The sequence below is a fragment of the Pholis gunnellus genome (genome assembly GCF_910591455.1).
Source record: "Pholis gunnellus genome assembly, chromosome: 17".
NCBI lineage: Eukaryota > Metazoa > Chordata > Actinopteri > Perciformes > Pholidae > Pholis > Pholis gunnellus.
In genome coordinates, this window is record NC_136544.1 from 441445 (window position 1) to 463286 (window position 21842).

At 42.7% G+C, this 21842-nt stretch overlaps 1 protein-coding gene across 1 annotated transcript; it reads right to left on the reverse strand.

The window, feature by feature from the left end:
• Positions 1-6471: 6471 nt before the first annotated feature.
• LOC306709190 (ornithine decarboxylase-like) lies at positions 6472-20390 on the reverse strand (the record flags this gene model as incomplete). Its single annotated transcript, XM_079177253.1, has 9 exons — positions 6472-6729; positions 6882-7003; positions 7347-7485; positions 8581-8664; positions 13248-13464; positions 13555-13727; positions 19407-19469; positions 19638-19690; positions 20216-20390. 9 exons carry the CDS (start codon positions 20388-20390, stop codon positions 6472-6474), a joined length of 1284 nt encoding a protein of 427 aa, XP_079033379.1.
• Between the last annotated feature and the right edge of the window lie 1452 nt (positions 20391-21842).

Sequence of the window (21842 nt, forward strand, 5' to 3'; positions counted from 1 at the left end):
GGCAGCTCTTCCGATCTGGATGATGAAGACCATGTGTGCAAGCAAATGGCAGCTAGGTATTTGCATTGATGCTGCAAAGAGTTTATCAGGGTGTAGCTGAAGCTTTTCACCAAACATTTATCTGCAGCTGAAGATGAAGTCATGTATTAATACGCTATTTTCCTGTGAAGACGTTTGCTACGAAAACAATCTGTATCTTTGTGTCAGGGACAGTCTTCTTGACGGACAGCATATCCTACCTCATTGCATCCAACATCTTTGGTCACCTGTCGCAAAAATACAATGGAAGGTATGTTGACCTGAGTCTGAAAGCTAAGTGGCCTGTTAAGTTTCTTCATGATTTTGCTCCTAGATATACCTGTGATACTATGTTGTTAATCTCTTCTCACAGTTGGCTATGTGCTTGTATCGGAATGATCCTGGCGGGAATAATCACCATTTCTGTGAGTTGCATAGATTAAGTAAATGCTAACGCTTTAGATCAGATTTCTGGGGACCCTGTTTTAAAAAATGACAAACCATCGTGACCCAATTCACAGTAGGCCTTGTGTATAAATTGGAAGAGCAAATTTGTACGCATATGACCATTTTTACTGCCATCACCTCATATTATCTTGAATAGGTAAACCAAACATTTCATTTTTTTCCCTCTCATCAGTAGGCTACAATTATCAGAATAAGACTAACATTCAGGCTTCCCCAGGTGGCTTAAAGGTGTACTGCAGATATAAAATGTCCTGCACCCACCGTTGGGTCCTGACCCAGTCTTTAGGAATGACTGCTTTAGATTGCAGATCCCAAATGCACCTACTGGTACCTACAAGTGAATAAGTACAAGGAACACATTTACATTCTATTAGACTATTTTATAGGTACAGTTATAGAGGTACACCCTTCTTCCCTGTTTACCCTGATATTTTGCAACAAATAAAATGTACCCTTTGAAATATTTTCACATTGAAGGTATATATTTTTTAATGTCATTTAAAAAAAATAGAAAAATAATTTAATTGCAATAACAACACAGTTTTCCTGTTTGAATAATAGTACAGAACTCCATAGTAATGAAATAGGTACCGTTTTGAACAGTATCATTTATTTCTTATTTCTAAGTCCCTCTACACACAAATGTGTTTCCCCCTTACCACCTAACCTCTCAGTCATTTTTAAAATTGTATTGACACCCTATATACTCGATAATTACATTGTAATTTACAGGCTGTACTATAAGTGTGTGGGGAGAGAGTGGGGAATGTTGAAACATTTGTCTAAGATCTTGTCAGGCTTCAATCCATGATTTACTTTAAATGTCTTTCTTTAAATTTCAGTTTGGATTTTCCAAGAACATCTATCATGTGCTTGTTATGAATGCAATTGTTGGCTTTTCAGTTGGTAAGTCATGCCTCACATTGGCTTTTTAACTAACTCATTACTTGTTGGTTGAAATAATGAATGATTATCTTGTTTCTATCAGGCACAGTGGACTCGTCAATAATGCCTCTCATGGGTAACTTGGTAGATCTGAGATATGTGCCGGTATATGGTACAGTTTATGCTATTGCTGATGTCGCAATCTGCATCGGATACTCCGTGGGTAAGCACAGTTGCCACACAGAATATTTATTGGACTCTGTCGTCCCCGCAAACTCAGAGATTTAGAGCTTCTTTTAAGTAACTTATGGTTTAACGGCCTTTAGAGGTGCTGATACGTGGAGTTTGTTAGCTTTGGACAACAAAGCCAGGCAAGCTGTGTCTCCGTTTCAAGTACTTGTGCTAAGCTAGGCTAACCGTGTGTTGGTGGTAGCTTAGTATTTGCCGTACAGACATGAGAGTTGCATTGATCATCTCATCTTTCATTTCTCATCTTTCTCTGCAAGAAAGCAAAACTTTTTTCAAAATGTTAAACTATTGCCTTTATAGAAATTAATAAGATTTGAGCTTTATAAATATGCCTTTATATTGAGATATTTGATCTTAAAACTCAGCCGAAATATGTCTGTCGGTCAGGTCAGCACTGGGGTTTAATAGACCATTTAATTTGGTCCGAACAACACAGGTTTATACCTTAAACAGTAAACTGCAGCTATGCTAATTGGGCAACAGCCCGACAAGCCTGAAAGTTTGTTTCCTTTCTACCGAGGTGTTGAATATTGTCTCTTCTGTCCAAAGGTCCAACTATTGCAGGTCCTATAGTGGCATCGATTGGCTTCCCCTGGCTCATGGCCATAATTGGAACAGTAAATATAATCTTCGCTCCGCTCTGCATCTTCCTTTACAGTCCATCTCGGCAGGAGGAACATTTGGTGAGAGCTGGGAAGAAAAAACAAACTGAAAAACACATTTGTTACAGCCCAGTCGCCAGTGAAGAAATATTGGCATTGTACGTTTCTGCAAACCAGTGATATTATATATATATACATATTCAATGTGGACATTATTACATTCGGTCAGAGACGGTGACGTAGTGCAACGAGACAAAGCAAGTGACATAGTTTATTGAGCGAACGTATTTGAAAGTTACGTGGTATAATAACGACTATAAGGAGTGAGAAAGTCCACTATGGGGGGGTCGAACAAACACAGGACTTTCACCCAGGAGACCGCTGTGTGTATCCTGTGTGAAACCAAAACTAAGCGTTCACTTAAGACTTAAGACTAAGCATTGTTGCGCTTACTAGGGGGTTATTTACAATAATTTTACAGCCGTTACGTTACATCGTTACCTTATTATTTGAACACAAACCATTTCTAACCCCAACCAAGCAATTCCGTTGCCTAAACCTAACCAATTGTTTCTCAATGCTAACGAGGTGGTGTTGTGCATCTCTGCAAGCGCGATACGAGGCTGATGAGAAACGTGTTCATGGTTCAGAAACGTCGACATTCATCATATCCGAGGTTTGGAGACGCATACAATGCCAACATTTTTTCCTGTGACTGGGTTGTTTCTTACACATACAACAGTGACAACTGCTTAAAAGAAGTAGATGTTGTACTTAATGCAATCGTTGTGTCTGAGAACTTGGAATCACACTGTATGCAGATCTAATTTCAAGTATTCTTACCATCTCCACGGTGTTGACCTGTATGGAAAACCACCATTACTTCCCTCTTCATGAGAAAGACCCACACTAGTGTTAAGGCCCTATTGATAACAGCATTGGCTCAACACTTTGGTGCAGAGTGAATGTCTTGACAACTATCAAATGGACTGACGATATATTTAAGAACTACACAGCCATGAGTCTGAAGCACGTCAGCCCTTCACAATACACCACCGTCCTAAATGACAATTTCTATCGATGCGTTGTTCTGCTCTGCGATATTTGTATTTGGTAACTTTCATTTTGCTAAAATTAAGTTTTTTCCCCATGAGTCTCATGGAGGCTGATACTTTAATGGTCCCTTTTGTTATTTCCTGTAAACATAATCATGGCCAGAACTCACTCTGGTCAGAGAGAATTCTACAGCTTTGTTGTGAACTTCTGTCTCCGCTGCACGGTGAATAAAAGTCATTTGAACGAGCCACAGAATTGGACCCGAAATAAATCTTTCTTCAACAATATGGTGTTGTCGGCAGGATGTCAGCAGTTGAGCCCACATCTTCACAGAGACCGGGCTCCATCAGACAGCAGGACTCCGGTGGGACATGAGGAGGTGGACTCTGTGTTTACATCATGATGCTCGGTACTCGGACACAGTCAAACATGATCGACAATGATTTTCCTCCTGTTTGAACTTTTGTGAAGATGTCGGCCATATAAAAAAAATGCACTACAGGAATTTACTACTGTTTTTATTTTGTTTGGCCCGTGTTTGTTGTGTTACAAATGGGCTCCATCTGCATTTCATTGTGCATCCCTGTGTTGCATAACGACAATAAATGATCCTTGAATCCTTGAACTAGAACTGGTGACGTCCCTTGTGACAGGATCACTGCTCCTGCGGCTCCTTGATATTATGCACATAAGTCAACTGAGTCAAGAGCCAGTCTCCCTCATCAACAGACAAGACACAGGACAAGTCTATCTCTACAAACTCTCGTCACAGCCTGACAAGCACGCAGGCCGAACATGGCCCAAATTCTACAAACTATTAATTGTGTCGATTCGTTCCTCAAGGCACCAACGGAGGCCTCCAAACCTGATGGCTTTGCCCATCAAAGACTGTGACTCATGCCGTCTAACTGCCACCTGCACACATTTACATCTCATGAGCTGTGACCAGTTGCAAACTATTTTAGGGCTGAGTGCCGGATCCAGGGTTTAGTTGGAAGTTATGGATTTGTGCTTTATGTTTCATAAAACCGATCACTTAAAAGTCAATGTGGGCCGAGGATTCAATTAGTTTTACAAGACATTAAGACAGAAATCCAGACCATCTGAAACAGGCTCCTGGGTGGCTTTGACAAAACAATTAAGGAAAGATTGTCAATGAGCATGTATTTTTCTATTTATTGGAATTGTATTCAAATAACATTGTTCATGTTGTGCTGGAATTGCTGCTTAATGCTACAGCTCCTTTTACTTGTTTAAGTAAAAGGAGGTCACATAAAACCAGATGTTTAAAGGTTTACAGAGTCATTTATTCAAGATAAAAGGAGCTCTTTGGTTAAACATAAGTGAACTACATATAACAAAAGGGACAACAGGGGTAAAAGAGTACCCGTTTTCAAATCAAAGATACCAATATAACTAAAAGATACGGTATGAAAAGTTTGGACTTTCACTTATCTAAAACAAAAACTTTTCCCCCAATCAGGACCCTGGCTGGAGGAACCTGGACCAATCAGCGTAGAGTCTTCAAACCCACAATTTACCAGAAAAGAAGCTGTTTGATTAACAACCTCGGGCAAGACATTTGGCTGTTAAGAGTTTGCGTTACTTTACCACCAGCAATGTCGTTTTTAGGCAATGAGGGGCACACAGCAATATTAAAAAGAAACCATTGACCAGTTTAAATATGCACATGATGAACTGGCCTGGGAGTATAATCCACCTCAATGCTGTGTATTACAAACCCCTAACTACAAGCAGCCTGCTCCGAGAATGGCAAGGCAGTGGAGGGAAACAAGCATCAATATTGTCACTTCTGTCAGAATCAGCCAAGTGCTCAGCTTTAATCAGTCCTTTACCTTTTGGCGGTGGCACACTTTGTGTAGACTGCTGCTGCTCTTTGCTCTTGAGGCTTAAGCAGTTAGCGATGACGTGTTCCACTTTGTGACACTGTCATTGTCATTTTTGTAATTGTTTAATGAAGCTCCAAAATGACAATATGTTATTATTAGCAGAATGTAAAGAATGAAAAGTTTTAGTCAATATGTCCAAATGTGAACGTTCAATCAACATCGTTGGTTAAAAAACCATGAACACATTTTTCACGTCTTTTCAACAGAAAAATGCTTATTGGGCCTTAAAAATATTCATTGAGGAAAGATGGATTATTAAAAGAAAAGCCTATCTCTATAATATTCAATGTCTATGTTTGTTACGGTCCGTATTTGTCAGGATCCCTGTTGGACCGTGTGTGTTAACCTCTGGTTTTCCCCAATCTCCGCTCCTCATCTGGCTGTCATTTCCCTGTTTGTTGTGTTGTGCCATGTGCTCGGGGATTTTTCCTCTGCCTCCAGTCACTCCCATAGCCACACCCCTGACTGGTGCACGGCTGCACCCACTCAGCCAATTACCTCTCGCAGGCTGACACACCAGACTCTAGTTACACTAATCCTTTCCCCTGCCACTATAATAACCCTGGTCCTGCAGTCTGGGGTTGTCAGTTCGTCCCGTCTTTCACCCGCTTCACCCCCGTATCGCCTGCTGTCTCGAGCGTCTGCTCTCCGGTGTCCTATGGTCCGGGAATCCCCCGTTCCTCTGTTGTGTCCCAAAAGTTCTTCTCGCCGACGCTCTGCCTGCCTACGGTGTCTGCCTCCGGTGTCCTACGGTCCGGGAATCCCCCGTTCCTCTGTTGTGTCCCAACAGTTCTTCTCGCCGACGCTCTGCCTGCCTACGGTGTCTGCCTCCGGTATCCTACAGTCCGGGAATCCCCCGTTCCTCTGTTGTGTCCCAACAGTTCTTCTCGCCGACGCTCTGCCTGCCTACGGTGTCTGCCTCCGGTGTCCTACGGTCCGGGAATCCCCCGAGCCCCTGTTGTGTCCCCACTGGATTGTTCGCCAACGCTCTGCCTGCCTCCGGTGTCTGCTGATCCGGGAATCCCCCGTGTCCTCCGGTGTCGTGCCATGGGACACACACCGCCAATCTGCCTGCCCTCCGGTGTCGGACCACGGGTACCACACCGTCGATCCGGCCTGCACGCTGTGTCGGACCACGGGCTCCACACAGCCTTTCCTTTCTGTAATCAGCTGTGCTAATAAAGACTGTTTTCCTGACTCTATCTCCTGTGGTCTTGCAATTGAGTCCTAGTCCTTGCATTCCCGTGACAGTATTGAGCCACTGTTGAATAGAAGAGATCAGATCATTGGCAGATGTCGTAGACGTCAGAAAGGTTTAAGGTGTGCCATGTCTCGGCTGTCACAACAGGGTAAATGTGTGCTCTTTCAAAGCCGTTGAAGTCACTGGACAAACTAACAGAGTAAGCACCCATGTTGTCAATGAGAAGCCAGTCCCCCACGTGCAGCTCAGGAATCCAGCAGCTGTCGGTTATTTTGTCAAAGCTGTTGCAGGTTGGACCCCAGATAACAGACCGGTATCTCTGCTCGCTGCTCTCAACAACCTGTGTACAGTATAAAATGTGAGGCACGCTCACATGCATATATAAATATAAATATAAATATATATATATACACTGTTGGCATTGGACGTAATCATGCGCAATAATCCAATATTGGCTTTCTTATGTGGCGACATTATGTGGTTGATAGTTACCCTGTGAAGATATGGTTGAAGGTTGCAGTGAGCAGCATCATTGACAGCGCAACTCAGGGAGCCATACACTCCATCATTAACGTAGTACGTCATTTTTCTGTCAGGGCAGTTGTCCTCATCATCTGAAAAAGAAAATACATGCAAATGATAAAATGGCAACTGTGCAATAGGTTTGCAAAGTTGTTGCAAATAATAGGATCCTTCCACCACATGCAACCTGGTATCTGTGGGTCTGCACAAAGTGATTATCTACAACCCTGCAAGTCATTATGCTCACTCAGAGGAGCAGAGAGCATGGCTGTCTATTGAGGATACATATTTATGTAGTGGTGCATTACCATGTAGTGCCAACAGACTCCTCTGATAGCTGTCACCTACACTCCTTGTATTTAAAATCAAGATACATTTAAATACAAGCAAAGTTATGTCTTATTACTGGATACACGTGGCTTCAAAAGACATTACCGATTACTCTTTTGGCAATGACATTCACTGCCAATGTGAAGGCTGATTCCACGTAGTATCGGCCTGGTTCTGCAATAACTTGCACCCCACTGTCAGGTGGGAAGAGTTCATCCAGTGCTCTATTAATGACCTCTGAAAACTAGTCGGAAAAAACACAATGGGTTAATAGCATATTTCACATGTAATACACCTTCTATTAATATTCCTGACATTTTGCTGACACTTTAATACAAAGTGACCTACAGTTTCCAGTATCACTGGCAGTAAAGGCAACAAAAGGTAAGGTTTCTGAATGTGTTTCTTTGAAGTACGACCTATGTAATGTAAGAGGCTAATAACAGAGGATGATAGAGATATCACACAATCATTAATGATGAAAAGGATGCAGGTGTGTATAATATATATTTAATGGATTTATGGAAGAAAGATCAAGCTTCGGACACTTCAAGCAGTGCGAACTAATAATGTCATTTTATGGAGTGTTAGTTAATAATTCCTTAACAAGCTTTTTGTGCATCAGCTTGAAAATGACTCACAGTAAATTATGTTCCCATATTATACAACTGAACTGCATTCTCAATTAAGTATTTTGGGAAATGTATGGTCGCATTTTTAAAAGCAAGGTTGAAACTGAGCAACTGTTGGAACAGTGATATTGGAATTTATCTAATAATTGGTACGGATAGAAACGAGAAGTTTTGCTCTTTCAAACAACATGTGTATGTGAGTAAAGATTAAGGTTTATTGAGTATCGTCCTAAATCATATCTAATATGATATGAAAATCTTAAGTTTTCTTTTTTTCCCTCTGGATTCTTTAGATCAAGACAAACCTTTTGAATCAAGTTATTAACAGCGCCACCATATGACCACAGTAACGGTGCACTATACATCTTCTAAAGAGCAAGAAACAATGTGGTGCTAGCAGCGAGCGAATGAAAGGGCAACGACATGTTCTGTGGACCTGAGAGTTTCTTCAGGGGCAGCGAGGTGCAAGTACTCCTAATATTTCCTTATTAAGTTTGCCTCTTTAGTATGCATTTAAAGGTTCCCTGACAGTCTACATAGTCCTTCAGGTAAGACAGGAAAAAGGTTGTTTAATCTGAAATAATTCCGTTTGTGTCATTCTATTTTGTTGTTTATGCTCCTTTTGCTCTTTCTTTTACCAGGACAATGGAGATGCAGAACATCCATTAATGAATACTCGTATTGTATATGTTTTTGAAAAATGTTACCTCTTCAAATTTCTGTTGAAATCTCTCAATCGCAGCGAATCCTCCACCGATATCCAAGAGTCTGATCTGGAATCCCAGCAAATTCTGAAAAAGTTTCGAATCAATCAGTCATATAATTAAAAATATTGTACTGTACTTACTGTAGTGCTATTGCTTGTAGCATATAATAATAATACATAATAATTCATTAATATCCAAATGTAATGGTTATCAATAACTCAATTATGAACCATGAACCCATGAATTAGTATAAAAAGAGTCATGGTACTTTTATGGCTTCAGACATAAAACACAATGAGTTCAAGTTGAATAATTTAAAGAAAATAATTTAGATATGATTTAGGACGATACTCAATTTTGGAAAATGGAAAAACTTAAAGTCTCAATCTCTGGGTTGCTATGGAGTTCCTATCATGGTGTAGAGTGACTTATTATTTCATATACACACAAATTATTTCATGAATTAAATATTTATTGGACTAACTACATAACTAAATTGAACTAAATGAATGGAATGAATAAAGAATATGAGGATGAGTACAATGAAGACCGTAACTGAGAAACATAAATCTGTTGTTTGACCATTATCGATTACATTTAGTTCAATATATCAATGCACCATTCAGCAGTTGAGATCTTAAGATTGTGAAGCAATTTCAAAATAGTTCTAATTTTACAAATTTTAAGAGAGATCCTACATTTGCTTAAAACTTAATAATTTGTCTGCATAATGCTATAATTCAATGAGAGGTTTCAAAGAGGCTTGATTACACAAAAAGCGTTATCACTGAGGAAAAATGCCAAAAACATGCCAAGAGCTTATAATCATATGAGCAAGCTAATATTGCAAAGCCCCCGGGTTTATGGTCATTAATAGTCATAGTAGTTATCCTACTATCACCTACCGTAATCCAGTACACGGTAAAATACTGTAAAAGTAAATTACGGTAGTGCACCATAAAAAAACAGTAAATTACCGGCGTCCCTGCTGCCAGTAAGTTACCGTAAATTTACGGTGAAATAATTTAGAGTGTAGTTTAGTCTACAGCAATACATCATATATAAGATCATCATGTGTTCCGTGAGAACCAAGTATCTTTAAAAAGTCAACTTTTCATGAGCTCAGAAAAACAGCCCTGTGTTCATCTTTGTGAAGATTCACTTTCCAGCTGATCCGAGAGGCTTTCTGAATAGTTTATTTTGAACACTTAAAGCAGGGGTCACTAATAGGCGGTGGGTCCGGACCCACACGCTATTGTATCCGGACCCTGTACCTAAAACCGATAGATAATTGAGAATTATTACATTTGGAAGAAGCACTATTTTAACCGGTGCAGCTCTTCCAGCCTTTATGACACTCGTTCAGCGGTCCAGGAAACACACCAACCAATTACATGCGTTGTAAATCACACCACGTGATGCTACTCAGCCAAACAAATATGTGTATTCCAGTGGCGGGCCGTGGATTTTATACCTGGGCCTTCAGTGCCGTTCGACACTTCTAATAACCTCATTATGACGTCACAGCTATGGGTTATTATTTGTTTCGTGTAAAAGCCGCATATTCACGTAACACTGCTACATTTGACAAATGAAATAAAATGTGCAGATACATGAATACGAGCATGACAGGACGCTGCGTCATTACCGGACAATATAGTCCAAATCAATGTAACACAATGACAAACTCACAAGAGCAGTCGCATATATTCGTATGACAACAAAGCAACAAATCAATCCAGCAGACCTGCAGCGGATCCACGCATTCCACCACACGAGCACGAGCCAATCAAATATTATTCATAAAAACGCCATGATAGACAAATGAACAGTATAACTGTAGAGGTAAACAAACAAACTTCACTTACCAAATGCTGTCTATCCTCCTTTCTTTGTTGACAAAGAGTCCTTCTCGATTCATCGATGCCAGTCGAGCCTCCCCAGTTGTTTCGCCAATTTCGCCGGTCGTCGTCGGTCTTCCGCCGCCGGTCGGTTGTCCGTCTTCCGCGGCAGTTCGGTCGTCGTCTTCGACCGCCGTTTGGTTGTCTTCCGCCGCGGTTCGGTGGTCGTCTTCGACCGCCCTTCGGTGGTCGTCTTCGGCCGTGGACCGGCGAAGGGCGGGCTGCGGTTGTGGAGCTGTTTCCCTGCGAACGTGGTCGTTGAGTTGTAGATCCACTCGAGTCTCTCCAAAAGTACCGACGCTCAGTTAAAATGAAACACATTCACAGCCATAACATGTGCAACGCTTCTCCGACGCTGCATACAAATCCTTTTCCTGGCTGGTCAGGGCTGCTAGCTGTGGGGTCGTTTCTTACTGTCCAGTTTGTTCAGAAATGTCCTTCTTGAGAAAAGCGTTCCCAGTAACTCCGCCACTAAATCCGTTTCTCCTCCTTCCGCCATTTCATATTAAAAAAACAAAGCTAGGTAAAATGTCTTTCAAATATTTCCACTTGAACTCTGTCTGCTACAACCAAAGCTCTGCTAGCAAGTATTATGTTTCGCGGGCACATAGTCACGTGCCCGCCCACTGACCAATCACAGCACACTCTGCACCTTGCGGAAGAGAGGCATCTGGACTCTGAGCTGCAGTAATGCTGACGTAACTAGGCCTGCAAACCACTCTGGTGCGTCCATGAATCTCAAACTAAAGATCTGATTGGTTGAAGACTATGTTAATCAACAATATCGTCCCCATTCAACTTAAACTGCACGTGGAGGCACTGGTGAGTCTGCAGGCCTGGGGCCTCTCTTCTACCTAGAGACACAGAGGTGAAATCTGATTGGATAAAAGCTCTACTTAAAACAAGCTGCACTGGAAGCAGAGCAACTGAGGAGCACAGTAGCTGTGCAATGAGAAAATAAGATAATGGGAAAAATATTTTTATAAATTACAATACATATAAGAAAAAATTAAATGTATTTAAGAAAAAATATAAAATTATAAAATAGCTATAACTTTGTGATTCTGTTTAGGCCAGCAGAGAAGGCTTTGCAGGCCCTGACGGCCCGCCACTGGTGTATTCTGATAAGCTTTGTGACTCAAATGAGATTTACACACACTGGGGAGAGACGAGGAAAGATAACGAAGAGTAGGAAAATTACGTGAGTCAAAGAAGTTATTTCACATGACGTTCTCCAAAAAGAGAAAAGTGGTCAGAGAGACCAGAGAGAACAGAGTCTTTAACCAAGAATGGACAGACTTGTACCGGACCGTCTCGGTGAAGAGAGAGCTGAGCTGGAAGGCAAAGCTCTCAATTTACTGGTCGGTCTACGTTCCTACCCTCACCTATGGTCACGAACTCTGGGTCATGAACTCTGGGCCTCCTGGACGCCTCCCACTGGAGGTTTTCCGGGCACATCCAACTGGGAGGAGACCACGGGGAAGACCCAGAACACGCTGGAGGGATTATATCTCCCAGCTGGCCTGGGAACGCTTCGGGATCCCCCAGTATGTGCTGGAAAATGTTGCAGGCGAGAGGGAAGTCTGGGTCAGCCTGCTTGGCCTGCTTCCACCGCGACCCGACCCCAGATAAGTGGAGGAAAATGGATGGATGGATGGACAGACTCGTATAGGTTAATTCTTCCCACAGGCAGTTTAAAACCAGTCTTATATGTTCAGAGACCATGATGATTATTAAAAGTGGTAATGTGAAGCACCACTACAAGTCAAAGCACAACTCTGTTTAGCAAACATAGCCACTTAAATCCGAAATGAGGTCAACAAACAATCTAAGAGCCCAATATGATCAGAATCCTAACATGCTAATTCACTGACCAACAAAGATGTTAACAGAGAGAATAGAGCTGAAACTAGTGGTTTAATAACCACAGATAAAGTCTCTGCACACAATTTTTCTGAAGATGCGAATATAATATGTTGTTTTGATTGACATCACTTCACACCTTTAAAAGCTTTCTGTTATGCAATTTATTATTTAATATAGCCTGTATTTTACTTGAAGCGAGAGAAAAACATTTGTTTATTATTAGAGTATGTAATATTTATAATTCATCCAGTTCAATTTAAAAACTGACAATATTACTGAGATATTATTCAATTGAATTTTCTATGTTTAAAATGACATCAGTTGTTGACTACATACGGACGTTAATACAACTGTTGGCTAATTCAATATAAATGGTATTAAATCATAGCGCAAGTTAGTCATTATTGTGATGTTCTGGACCTTTGCATGAGGAAAATTTCTCTAACTGGACCTCGTTGAACTTTAATTGAACACCCCTGACATCCAACAGTTCATCACAAATATTAAAAAATTCACCAGATTTGGAGATACATGGTTTTAACTGGACAGGATGGGTATTGTAATCTAAAAAGTATCTAAAGCTCTCAGACACATATTTGCCTCTGAGATGTAGTAGAGTAGAAGCATAGAGTTGCATTGAATTCTGTTTCTTTTTACTTAAATACGGTACTTGAGTAAATGTACTTGATTACTGCACATTCCACAACTGGCAGCAGCATTCTGATATCATTTATGGCCACTGTGTGTAATATTTCTCTTTAGTGTGTGGTTGTATCGAAAAATGAACCGTAGCAGACCGTTATGCACACTGACTTGCAGCACAACTGCAAATCATCAATAGAAAATTGACGAAGATTTTCAATTTCATTCTTGTGTTCTATTGCTGTGACGATGACGTACCCCCATGTCAAAGACACGTCGGGCGTCTGCGATGGCCTGCTTGAACGCCAAACTTCCGGTGCACCCGCTGCCCACATGAAAGCTGACCCCAATGACCTCCAAGCCAAACTCTCCAGCACGTCCCAGCAGCTTACCAACTGACTCCAGTCTGGCACCAAACTTTGAACTGAGTTTTATCTTGGATGCAGAGTCATCCACTGCGATGCGGAGTACCAATCTGGAAAGAGTGACTCAAAAGTATTAATCGGTGACCTAACAATAATCAACTAAACAAAGGAGCAACAAATATCAGTAGTTGTTCACTCACTTGGCTTTGGCGTGACTAAGAGATATTTTTAGGAGTTCTTCCTCGTTATCAAAAGTCATCATATCGACTCCATTCGTACGGGCATATTTGATGTGCGACAGTGGTTTGGTTGTGTGTGCGTAAATGATTTTGTCAGGTGTCACTCCGAGGGACAGCATCAGCTGGATCTCGCCCTGTTATCGACCAAAGCGTGTTTCAAATGAGCAAACTGCTTCTCCACAACAAAGAAAACACAGAGCTGGATTCTCTCTGAAATACTTCATCGGTACCTTAAAAGTGTGGTATTTGTTAGAAATGTATGTTGGTACATAAATGTTCATAGTATGATTGAGCCATACGTGTTGGGACTTAGGACTCAGGGGAACATAAGTCAGGCATGGCAAGCTAGGAGCTGTGTTGTGGCAGTAATGGCATGAGGGAGTTATGCTAATAAAGAGTTGCGGTTAAGAGCAGTTGTTCTCACTTGCTTATATGTTTATTTAAAAAACACAACATGGTGTCAGAAGTGCCGGTAAACGAACTCAGGAAGGAAAGACGGTTCGAAGGGAAAGACAGGAATCGGTGAGCAGGCTCAATGAGTGACATTGACGATGAGCAGAGCGGGGAAGGAGCTAGCACTAGCAGAATGGCTAACACCCGGCGCAGTGTTGCCATCTCCTCAGTAAGGAAAGTAGCTATTGGCTGTCCTGAAAGTCGCTAAATGGTGTCATTGCCTAATTTGCATAATTGTAGAAAGTGAGTAAAAAACACCCTAAATATGTTTAGAACTACAAATTAACTTTCTTCTGTTGATTCTTTTTTTTTTTTTTTTTTGCCTTTGAAATAGGCCATCATTTCTTATGGACCCCATTGTTAATCCCCGTCATAACGGAGGCATTGTCATTCCCTATACCCAGGAGTTTCTCTGTTTTTAAAGACATTTACATCGTGCTCTGTAAGCTAGGGCGGGATCAGCGGCGGCTTTGCGCATGCGCGATTCATTTGCAGTCTGGATGCGGAGAGTGGGTCTCCTCTCTGCTCTGACTGCAGCTGGGACTGCTGTGCGAGGCTACTGTGTGACTGACCGCCTGTGAGAGCTTTGGGACGTCGGAGGGGCTCACGGCAGCACCCGCTGCTCGTTGAGGACAGTAACTGCAGAACGTACGTGCTTTCACGTCAGTCTCCAAAATATCAGAAAAAGTTGCTAGATTTGTCGCTAGTTGTTTTTGACTAAAAAAGTTGCCAAGAGGACTTGGAAAGTCGCCAGATTTAGCCAGAAAGTCGCCAATTTGGCAACAGTTACCCGGCGCTATGTTTAGCATACAGCCGCCTGAGACCTTTGTCAATATGCGTTCTTGTCTGTACTTCTCGCGGACTTGTGAAATGTCATCAGTCGCAGCCACTGTTCCAATTCAAAAGTCTGCATCTAGCCAAGCATGGTCCAAATGCCCGGATGTCACTTGCTCTGCCCATTTTACCGGGGATGCATCGGAGGTGACTTGTGTGTACTTGGGACAGCCAAATATCCCAGAATGCATTTTGCACCAGCAACAGGGAACAGTGGCGGAGGAGAAAACATAACTCGAAGTTGACATTTTTTGAGGCGAGAAGTTAGTTGTTGAAGCATCAAATCTGTGGTCGGTTTGTAAAGATTCAGCCGACTTAAAAATCTGCTCCGAAGATTTCGGAGATATGAGGTGTTGCTAGCGGGACCGGCGAGTCAGTGCTCACGGTACCCGCCTAGAAAAGTCTTATCTTGGCAGTAAACCTCGCCAGCACCGGGGGGTCAGCGCTCACAGTACCCACCTAGAACAGCCTCATCTCTGCAAGTCTTTATGAAACTTGCGGCTGGTATTGACGTCTCCGTAGCGTTGTCCTCGTCAGCAAAGCGTACAGCAATATGGATCTGATCCATATATATGAGTACATTCACAACCAAATATGACAAATGTATATATATACACACAATTATATGAATATATATATATACTGTATATATCAGTGGCGGGCCGTGGATTTTATACCTGGGCCTTCAGTGCTGTTCTACACTTCTAATAACCTCATTATGACGTCACAGATACGGGTTATTATTTGTTTCGTGTAAAAGCCGCATATTCACATAACACTGCAACATTTGACAAATGAAATAAAATGTTACATGAAGTTCAACACCTAGCATACAAAACACGAAATGCAGAGTTCAGATACATGAATACGAGCATGATGGGACGCTGCGTCATTAACGAACAATACAATGTATCAATGTAACACAATGACAAACTCACAAGAGCAGTCGCATATATTCGTATGACAACAAAGCAACAAATCAATCCAGCAGACCTGCAGCAGATCCACGCATTCCACCACACGAGCACGAGCCATTCAAATATTATTCATAAAAACGTCACGATAGACAAATGAACAGTAGTAACTGTAGAGGTAAACAAACGAACTTCACTTACCACATGCTGTTCATCCTCCTTTCTTTGTTGACAAAGAGTTTAATCCCAGTACATCAGTTCCAGTAAGAAGTCCTTCTCCATTCATCGATGCCAATCGAGCCTCCCCAGTTGTATTTCGCCGGTCGTCGTCGGTCTTCCGCCGCCGGTGGTCGTCTCCGGCCGTGGACCGGCGAAGGGCGGGCCGCGGTTGTGGAGCTGTTTCCATGCGAACGTGGTCGTTGAGTTGTAGACCCACTCGAGTCTCCAAAAGTACCGACACTCAGTTAAAATGAAACACATTCACAGCCATAACATGTGCAACGCTTCTCCGACGCTGCATACAAATCCTTTTCCTGGCTGGTCAGGGCTGCTAGCTGTGGGTTCGTTTCTTACTGTCCAGTTTGTTCAGAAATGTCCTTCTTGAGAAAAGCGTTCCCAGTAACTCCGCCACTAAATCCGTTTCTCCTCCTTCCGCCATTTCATATTAAAAAAACAAAGCTAGGTAAAATGTCTTTCAAATATTTCCACTTGAACTCTGTCTGCTACAACCAAAGCTCTGCTAGCAAGTATTATGTTTCGCGAGCACATAGTCACGTGCCCGCCCACTGACCAATCACAGCACACTCTGCACCTTGCGGAAGAGAGGCATCTGGACTCTGAGCTGCAGTAATGCTGACGTAACTAGGCCTGCAAACCGCTCTGGTGCGTCCATGAATCTCAAACTAAAGATCTGATTGGTTGAATCAACAATATCGTCCCCATTCAACTTAAACTGCACATGGCAGCACTGGGTGAGTCTGCAGGCTGGGGCCTCTCTTCTTACTAGAGACACAGAGGTGAAATCTGATTGGATAAAAGCTCTACTTAAAACAAGCTGCACTGGAAGCAGAGCAACTGTGGAGCACAGTAGCTGTGCAATGAGAAAATAAGATAATGGGAAAAATATTTTTATAAATTATAATACATATAAGAAAAAATGAAATGTATTTAAGAAAAAATATAAAATTATAAAATAGCTATAACTTTGTGATTCTGTTTAGGCCAGCAGAGAAGGCTTTGCAGGCCCTGACGGCCCGCCACTGATATATATATATAGATATAGATATATGTATGTAGGTGAGGTAGTGATGTCATGAAGTACGCTGCTGTTCCAATTGCAGAATGACTGTACTTGTGTCCTCCCGTCCTCGGGAATTTGGACTCTCCAAGCCGCATGAGTGGACAAAATGGATCCGTAGAGTGCCCTGCTAAGGATGCAAAGCGCCGTTCCTGTGGAAAAAAAAGTCACTACCAGCGTGTGTGCCTTGCTGGTGTCGTATATTTCAAGCGACAGTGCTGTTGAAGTGATGGAGAAGGAAGATCCGCGGACACTGCTCTTGCTGGTATAATGAAGTTTATTACAACAAGCAACACATGTCATACGGACGGTTAACACGCCCGGAGAGTCCTCGGTCAATTCAAAATGGCTCTCTCGTCCGGAGATAGTCTGTCTCCTTATATACAGAAGATGTTTACTCCCTCTCTGAAGGAGTGGACATACCGTTCCATAGGATCCCCAGCAAAAACCTGTCTCAGACATGGGCCTCCGGCCCCCCCTCGTATGCCTGTTCGATAATATAAACATCAGGACATGGCTTCTCCATGGGCCCTACACCTGCTCCTTGTAAGGACATATTCAGGCAAGTATGCTGTTACATCAGATAGAGGAAAATTCACTACACTGGTAAAGCCGTGCTTGGTATTGAGAGAAGGAAAGCTTCTTTCTTGGCTCTGTGACATTTGATGCTGATCCATGGACTGTTAATATAGACGTTATGGACAAAACTTTCACTTTCAAACTTGACACTGGAGCGGATGTCACTGTTGTGTCACAGTCTGTTTTTAACAGCATCTTTTTCAATGCACAGCAGCTTGTCCTCCAGCAGGCAGAGAAGCCTTTGCTTGGTCCAGGATGGAATCCTCTAGATGTGTTGGGGTTCACTAGACTGCTGCAGAGGATAAGAGGCAAGCAAACCATGGCAACGGTCTATGTGGTCAAAAACTTGAGCATGCCGTTGCTCGGGTTGCCAGCCATTGTCGCCCTTGGCTTACTCATTCGTGTCGACAGCATAGACATGGCGACCCTAAAGTCAAGCTACCCCAAGCCATGCAGTGGCCTCGGTGAGGTACAACAACCATATGCCATCAAGCTTTAAACAGGGGGCCGTGCCATTACTTTGAAAACCCCAGGAGACTTCCACTGCCATTGGTGTGGAAAGTCAAAGAGGAGCTCCAGCGCATGGAAAGTCTGGGCGTCATCAGCCGTGTGGAGGGGCCAACTGATTGGTGCGATGGCATAGTGGTCGTGCCCAAGAAAGATGGTGAAAAGATGCGTTTGAATGAGTATGTGTGTCGAAAAAAGTACATTCTGCCGTCAGTGGAACAGAGCCTTGGGTACGCTGGCCGGAGCAACACTATTCAGCAAACTGGATGCAAACATGGGGTTTTGGCAGGTTCCACTTACTGAGGATTTATTACACCCTTTGGGCGGTTTCACTTTAACCATCTTCCATTTGGCATTGCTTCAGCCCCTGATCATTTCCAGTGTACAATGGCTGAGGTCACAGAGGAGAAGGCTTGGTCTGCCACATTGATGATATATGGGTGTGGAGGCGGGATCAAGAAAGGCATGATACTCAGCTCCATGCTGTGCTACAAAGACTGGAACAGGCAAGCATCACTCTGAATGTGGACAAGTGTGAACTCTCGAAGAGCGAGGTGGTCTTCTTGGGTCACATCATCACAGCCACGAGCATCCGTCCTGATCCAAGGAAGACAGAGGCCATCAGAGAGAATTGCAGCCATCAAATATTTGTTTAGCATGTAATCGCTTCGAAGGTAAACTGGCACTCCCATTAGCAAAGATTTCACAGATAACTGACTGACTCCTGTTTGCTCATGCCTTTCGTTTTAGTTGACATAGCTAACAGAGCATCAAAATAGAAAGTTGATGTTGAGTCAATTGCCCTCGAGTCATCTCCTCCTTGGCAAGTGGAATTCCAGTCTTACTTCTAGTTGATTCAGTACAAGCACTTTAATTTCCATTTTGAGTTTATATCACCACATACTGGATGTTTTGTTCAAGTCTCTTCCTCATTACAATCACTTGAAAAATACCAAGGGACGCATGACAATGAGTAATTAATTTAGATTCAAAGCAGCCCACAAACAAAAACTTTTTGGGCTGACCATTTACCAAAAATACAGAAAAAGGTAAATGACTTAAAGGAATGATGGAAGAGATGATTTATTCAGAGACATCATTGAAGAACAAAAAAGACTAGAAAAAATAAATTAACAACAGCTTCTCCCTCCCAGTCATTTGTGGCAGATTTGGAGCTCAGACTTCTGGGAATGTTGTCGTTGACCTGAAACAGACGGTGTCATCGATGCCATCTCCTCGTTGCGCAGAATGGTATTCTTGTCCCGGTTGATCTCCACCTGGCCCAGCAAGAACTGCACACAGGATGGAAAATTAAATATGCATCACTTACTCTGCAAGTAAAATATAGGAGACTATTTGATTTAGCTGCATGTAGACTTATGTTAACTCCTAAAGTATCTCAAAATTAAGGTTTTCGTCAGAGACAGATAAGCTAGTTTTTTAGAGTACTGCAGGGTCACTATTGGGTGGGCCACGGTCCGGATCCGGACCCAGACGCCGTTGTATCTGGACCCTGGACCGATAACCGATAGATAGAGAATTTTGACGGAGTGCTTCTATTTTAACCAGCGCAGCTTTTCTAACCTTTATGGCACTCGTTCAGCGGTCCAGAAGACTTGGCTGCTCGCTGCTTTCTCAAGAACAGCTTATACTGCTCAACTTCACACTCAAAACTGCTCTTCCTTGGGTTCTAAGCAACACCAGTGACAGACTTACTGTTAAGCAAGGTAGGCAACTGCCTGGGGCCCCCAACAAAAAGGGCCCCAAACAGCTATAGATTTCTTATGATGTGTAGATATGAAAAACATTGAATCACCAAAATAACTTGTAAAAGCCCCCAAAAGCACTTAAAAATGTGAAACTCAACTGTATACTACTGTATACTGTGTACTCCTCATCTCTGCTGACACCAGAGCCCTTAACATCCTTATCTTCCTTGACATGAGTGCAACCTTTGATACCGTCACCACAACATGCTCTCCTAGCTTGAAAGCCTCTGTATTTAAGGCACTGCACTAAGCTGGCATCATCTACCTACGCAACCACTCCTCTTCATCATCAACATCCTCCCTCTCAGTCAGATGATCCACCATTTCCACATGGACTTCCCCCACAACACACCCCTCTGATGGTAAGTTCACACCAAACGCGACGCGAATTGTTCGCGCCGAGTTAATCTTGTCATTCGCGATGCTGGTCTCGCCGGGGACCATTTGTGTTCATTCTCGTGAATCGCGCTGGACGGCCGGAGAGGGGGCGTGGCTTATCGCCCTGGAAGCCATCAACCATGGAAAAATGAACCTATATTTCTGCTTAGTACGTGTTGTAGAAGTCAGAGATATCGCGAGAAACTAAATGCCGTCATGTCTGGGTTCATAACATAGTCCAGTGGAGCTCCAACAAACAAGCTGATTTTGCTGTGATTTAACTGCAATAAACGGACAAAAAGGGATGCCGAAATAACTAACGTTACATAATGACGCCGATTCGTAAAAAGTCTGAATTCATGTTTTCTCAATGGAGCTCGGATCGATCAGTGCTAGGCTATGCTAAAATTGTAGCAGCTCCATCAACACTCACAATAACGTCATATAGACGTAAATACAACAGCGTCTTTTTCATTGTTTGTACCATATGGTTTACACACACACATTTATACACATAGTTTGGTCCGGTCTCTATTGATATAAGGTATCATATAGCTCTGGGTGAACACAGACCGCTACAGTATTTATTTTCTGATTCAACAACGGCAGGACGTCAGTGATGACAGGAGAAACATCTCAACGCTGATAGGCTATCGTGCCGCAGCATCACGCCATTTTTTCGTCGAAGTTGAAAAATTTGGGCCGTTTTGCCAATTGACGCAAATTTGCGTCAATTGCGCCACGCCATCGCAAATTCACGTCACTCCAGTCTCATCGCTCTGTGCCTAGACTTTGCATGTAATCTACTCGCGCAAATAATTCGCGCCGCGTTTGGTGTGAATACGGCATCACATATTGACTCCTGCCTGTCGACAATAAAAGCCTGGATGCAACAACATTTTCTCAAACTCAAACTGAACTCCTCTTCATCAGCTCCAAGGTGACTCTCAGCAAAATCCACAACTCACCATTGATGGCATCTGTCTTCCCTTCCACCCTGGCACACAAGCATGGTGTGATCCTTCACCCCACCCTCCTCCCTTGACCCCCATATCTGCCAAATTGTCAAATCCTCATTCTACCTACTACGCAAAATTGCTAAGATTTGTCCCTCTTTGCACGTCCTGCTGATTGATCCACGCCTTCATTTCCTTCTGTCTTGATTATTGCAACTCACTCCTCTACGACATCAATAATAGCTCTTTCAACAAACTTCAACTGGTCCAGAAAACATCCAACAGACTGCTCCCCCACACCAAATCATGGCACCATATCACTCCAGTCCTAAAAAAACTACACTAGCTTCCTATCCCCAACCGGATCAACAAAAAAATCCTGGTCTTCACCTGCAAAGCCCCACACCAACTGGACCACCACTTCTCACAGACATCCTCTCCCCAGGCGACAAGCTCTGGTTCCAAAAAGTGAAGACAGTGTGGAAGTGCCCTAAAATTTACATTCTCTCTACTGGCCATCAGGGGGCGACTCCTCTGGTTGAAAAAGAAGACTGATTGTATG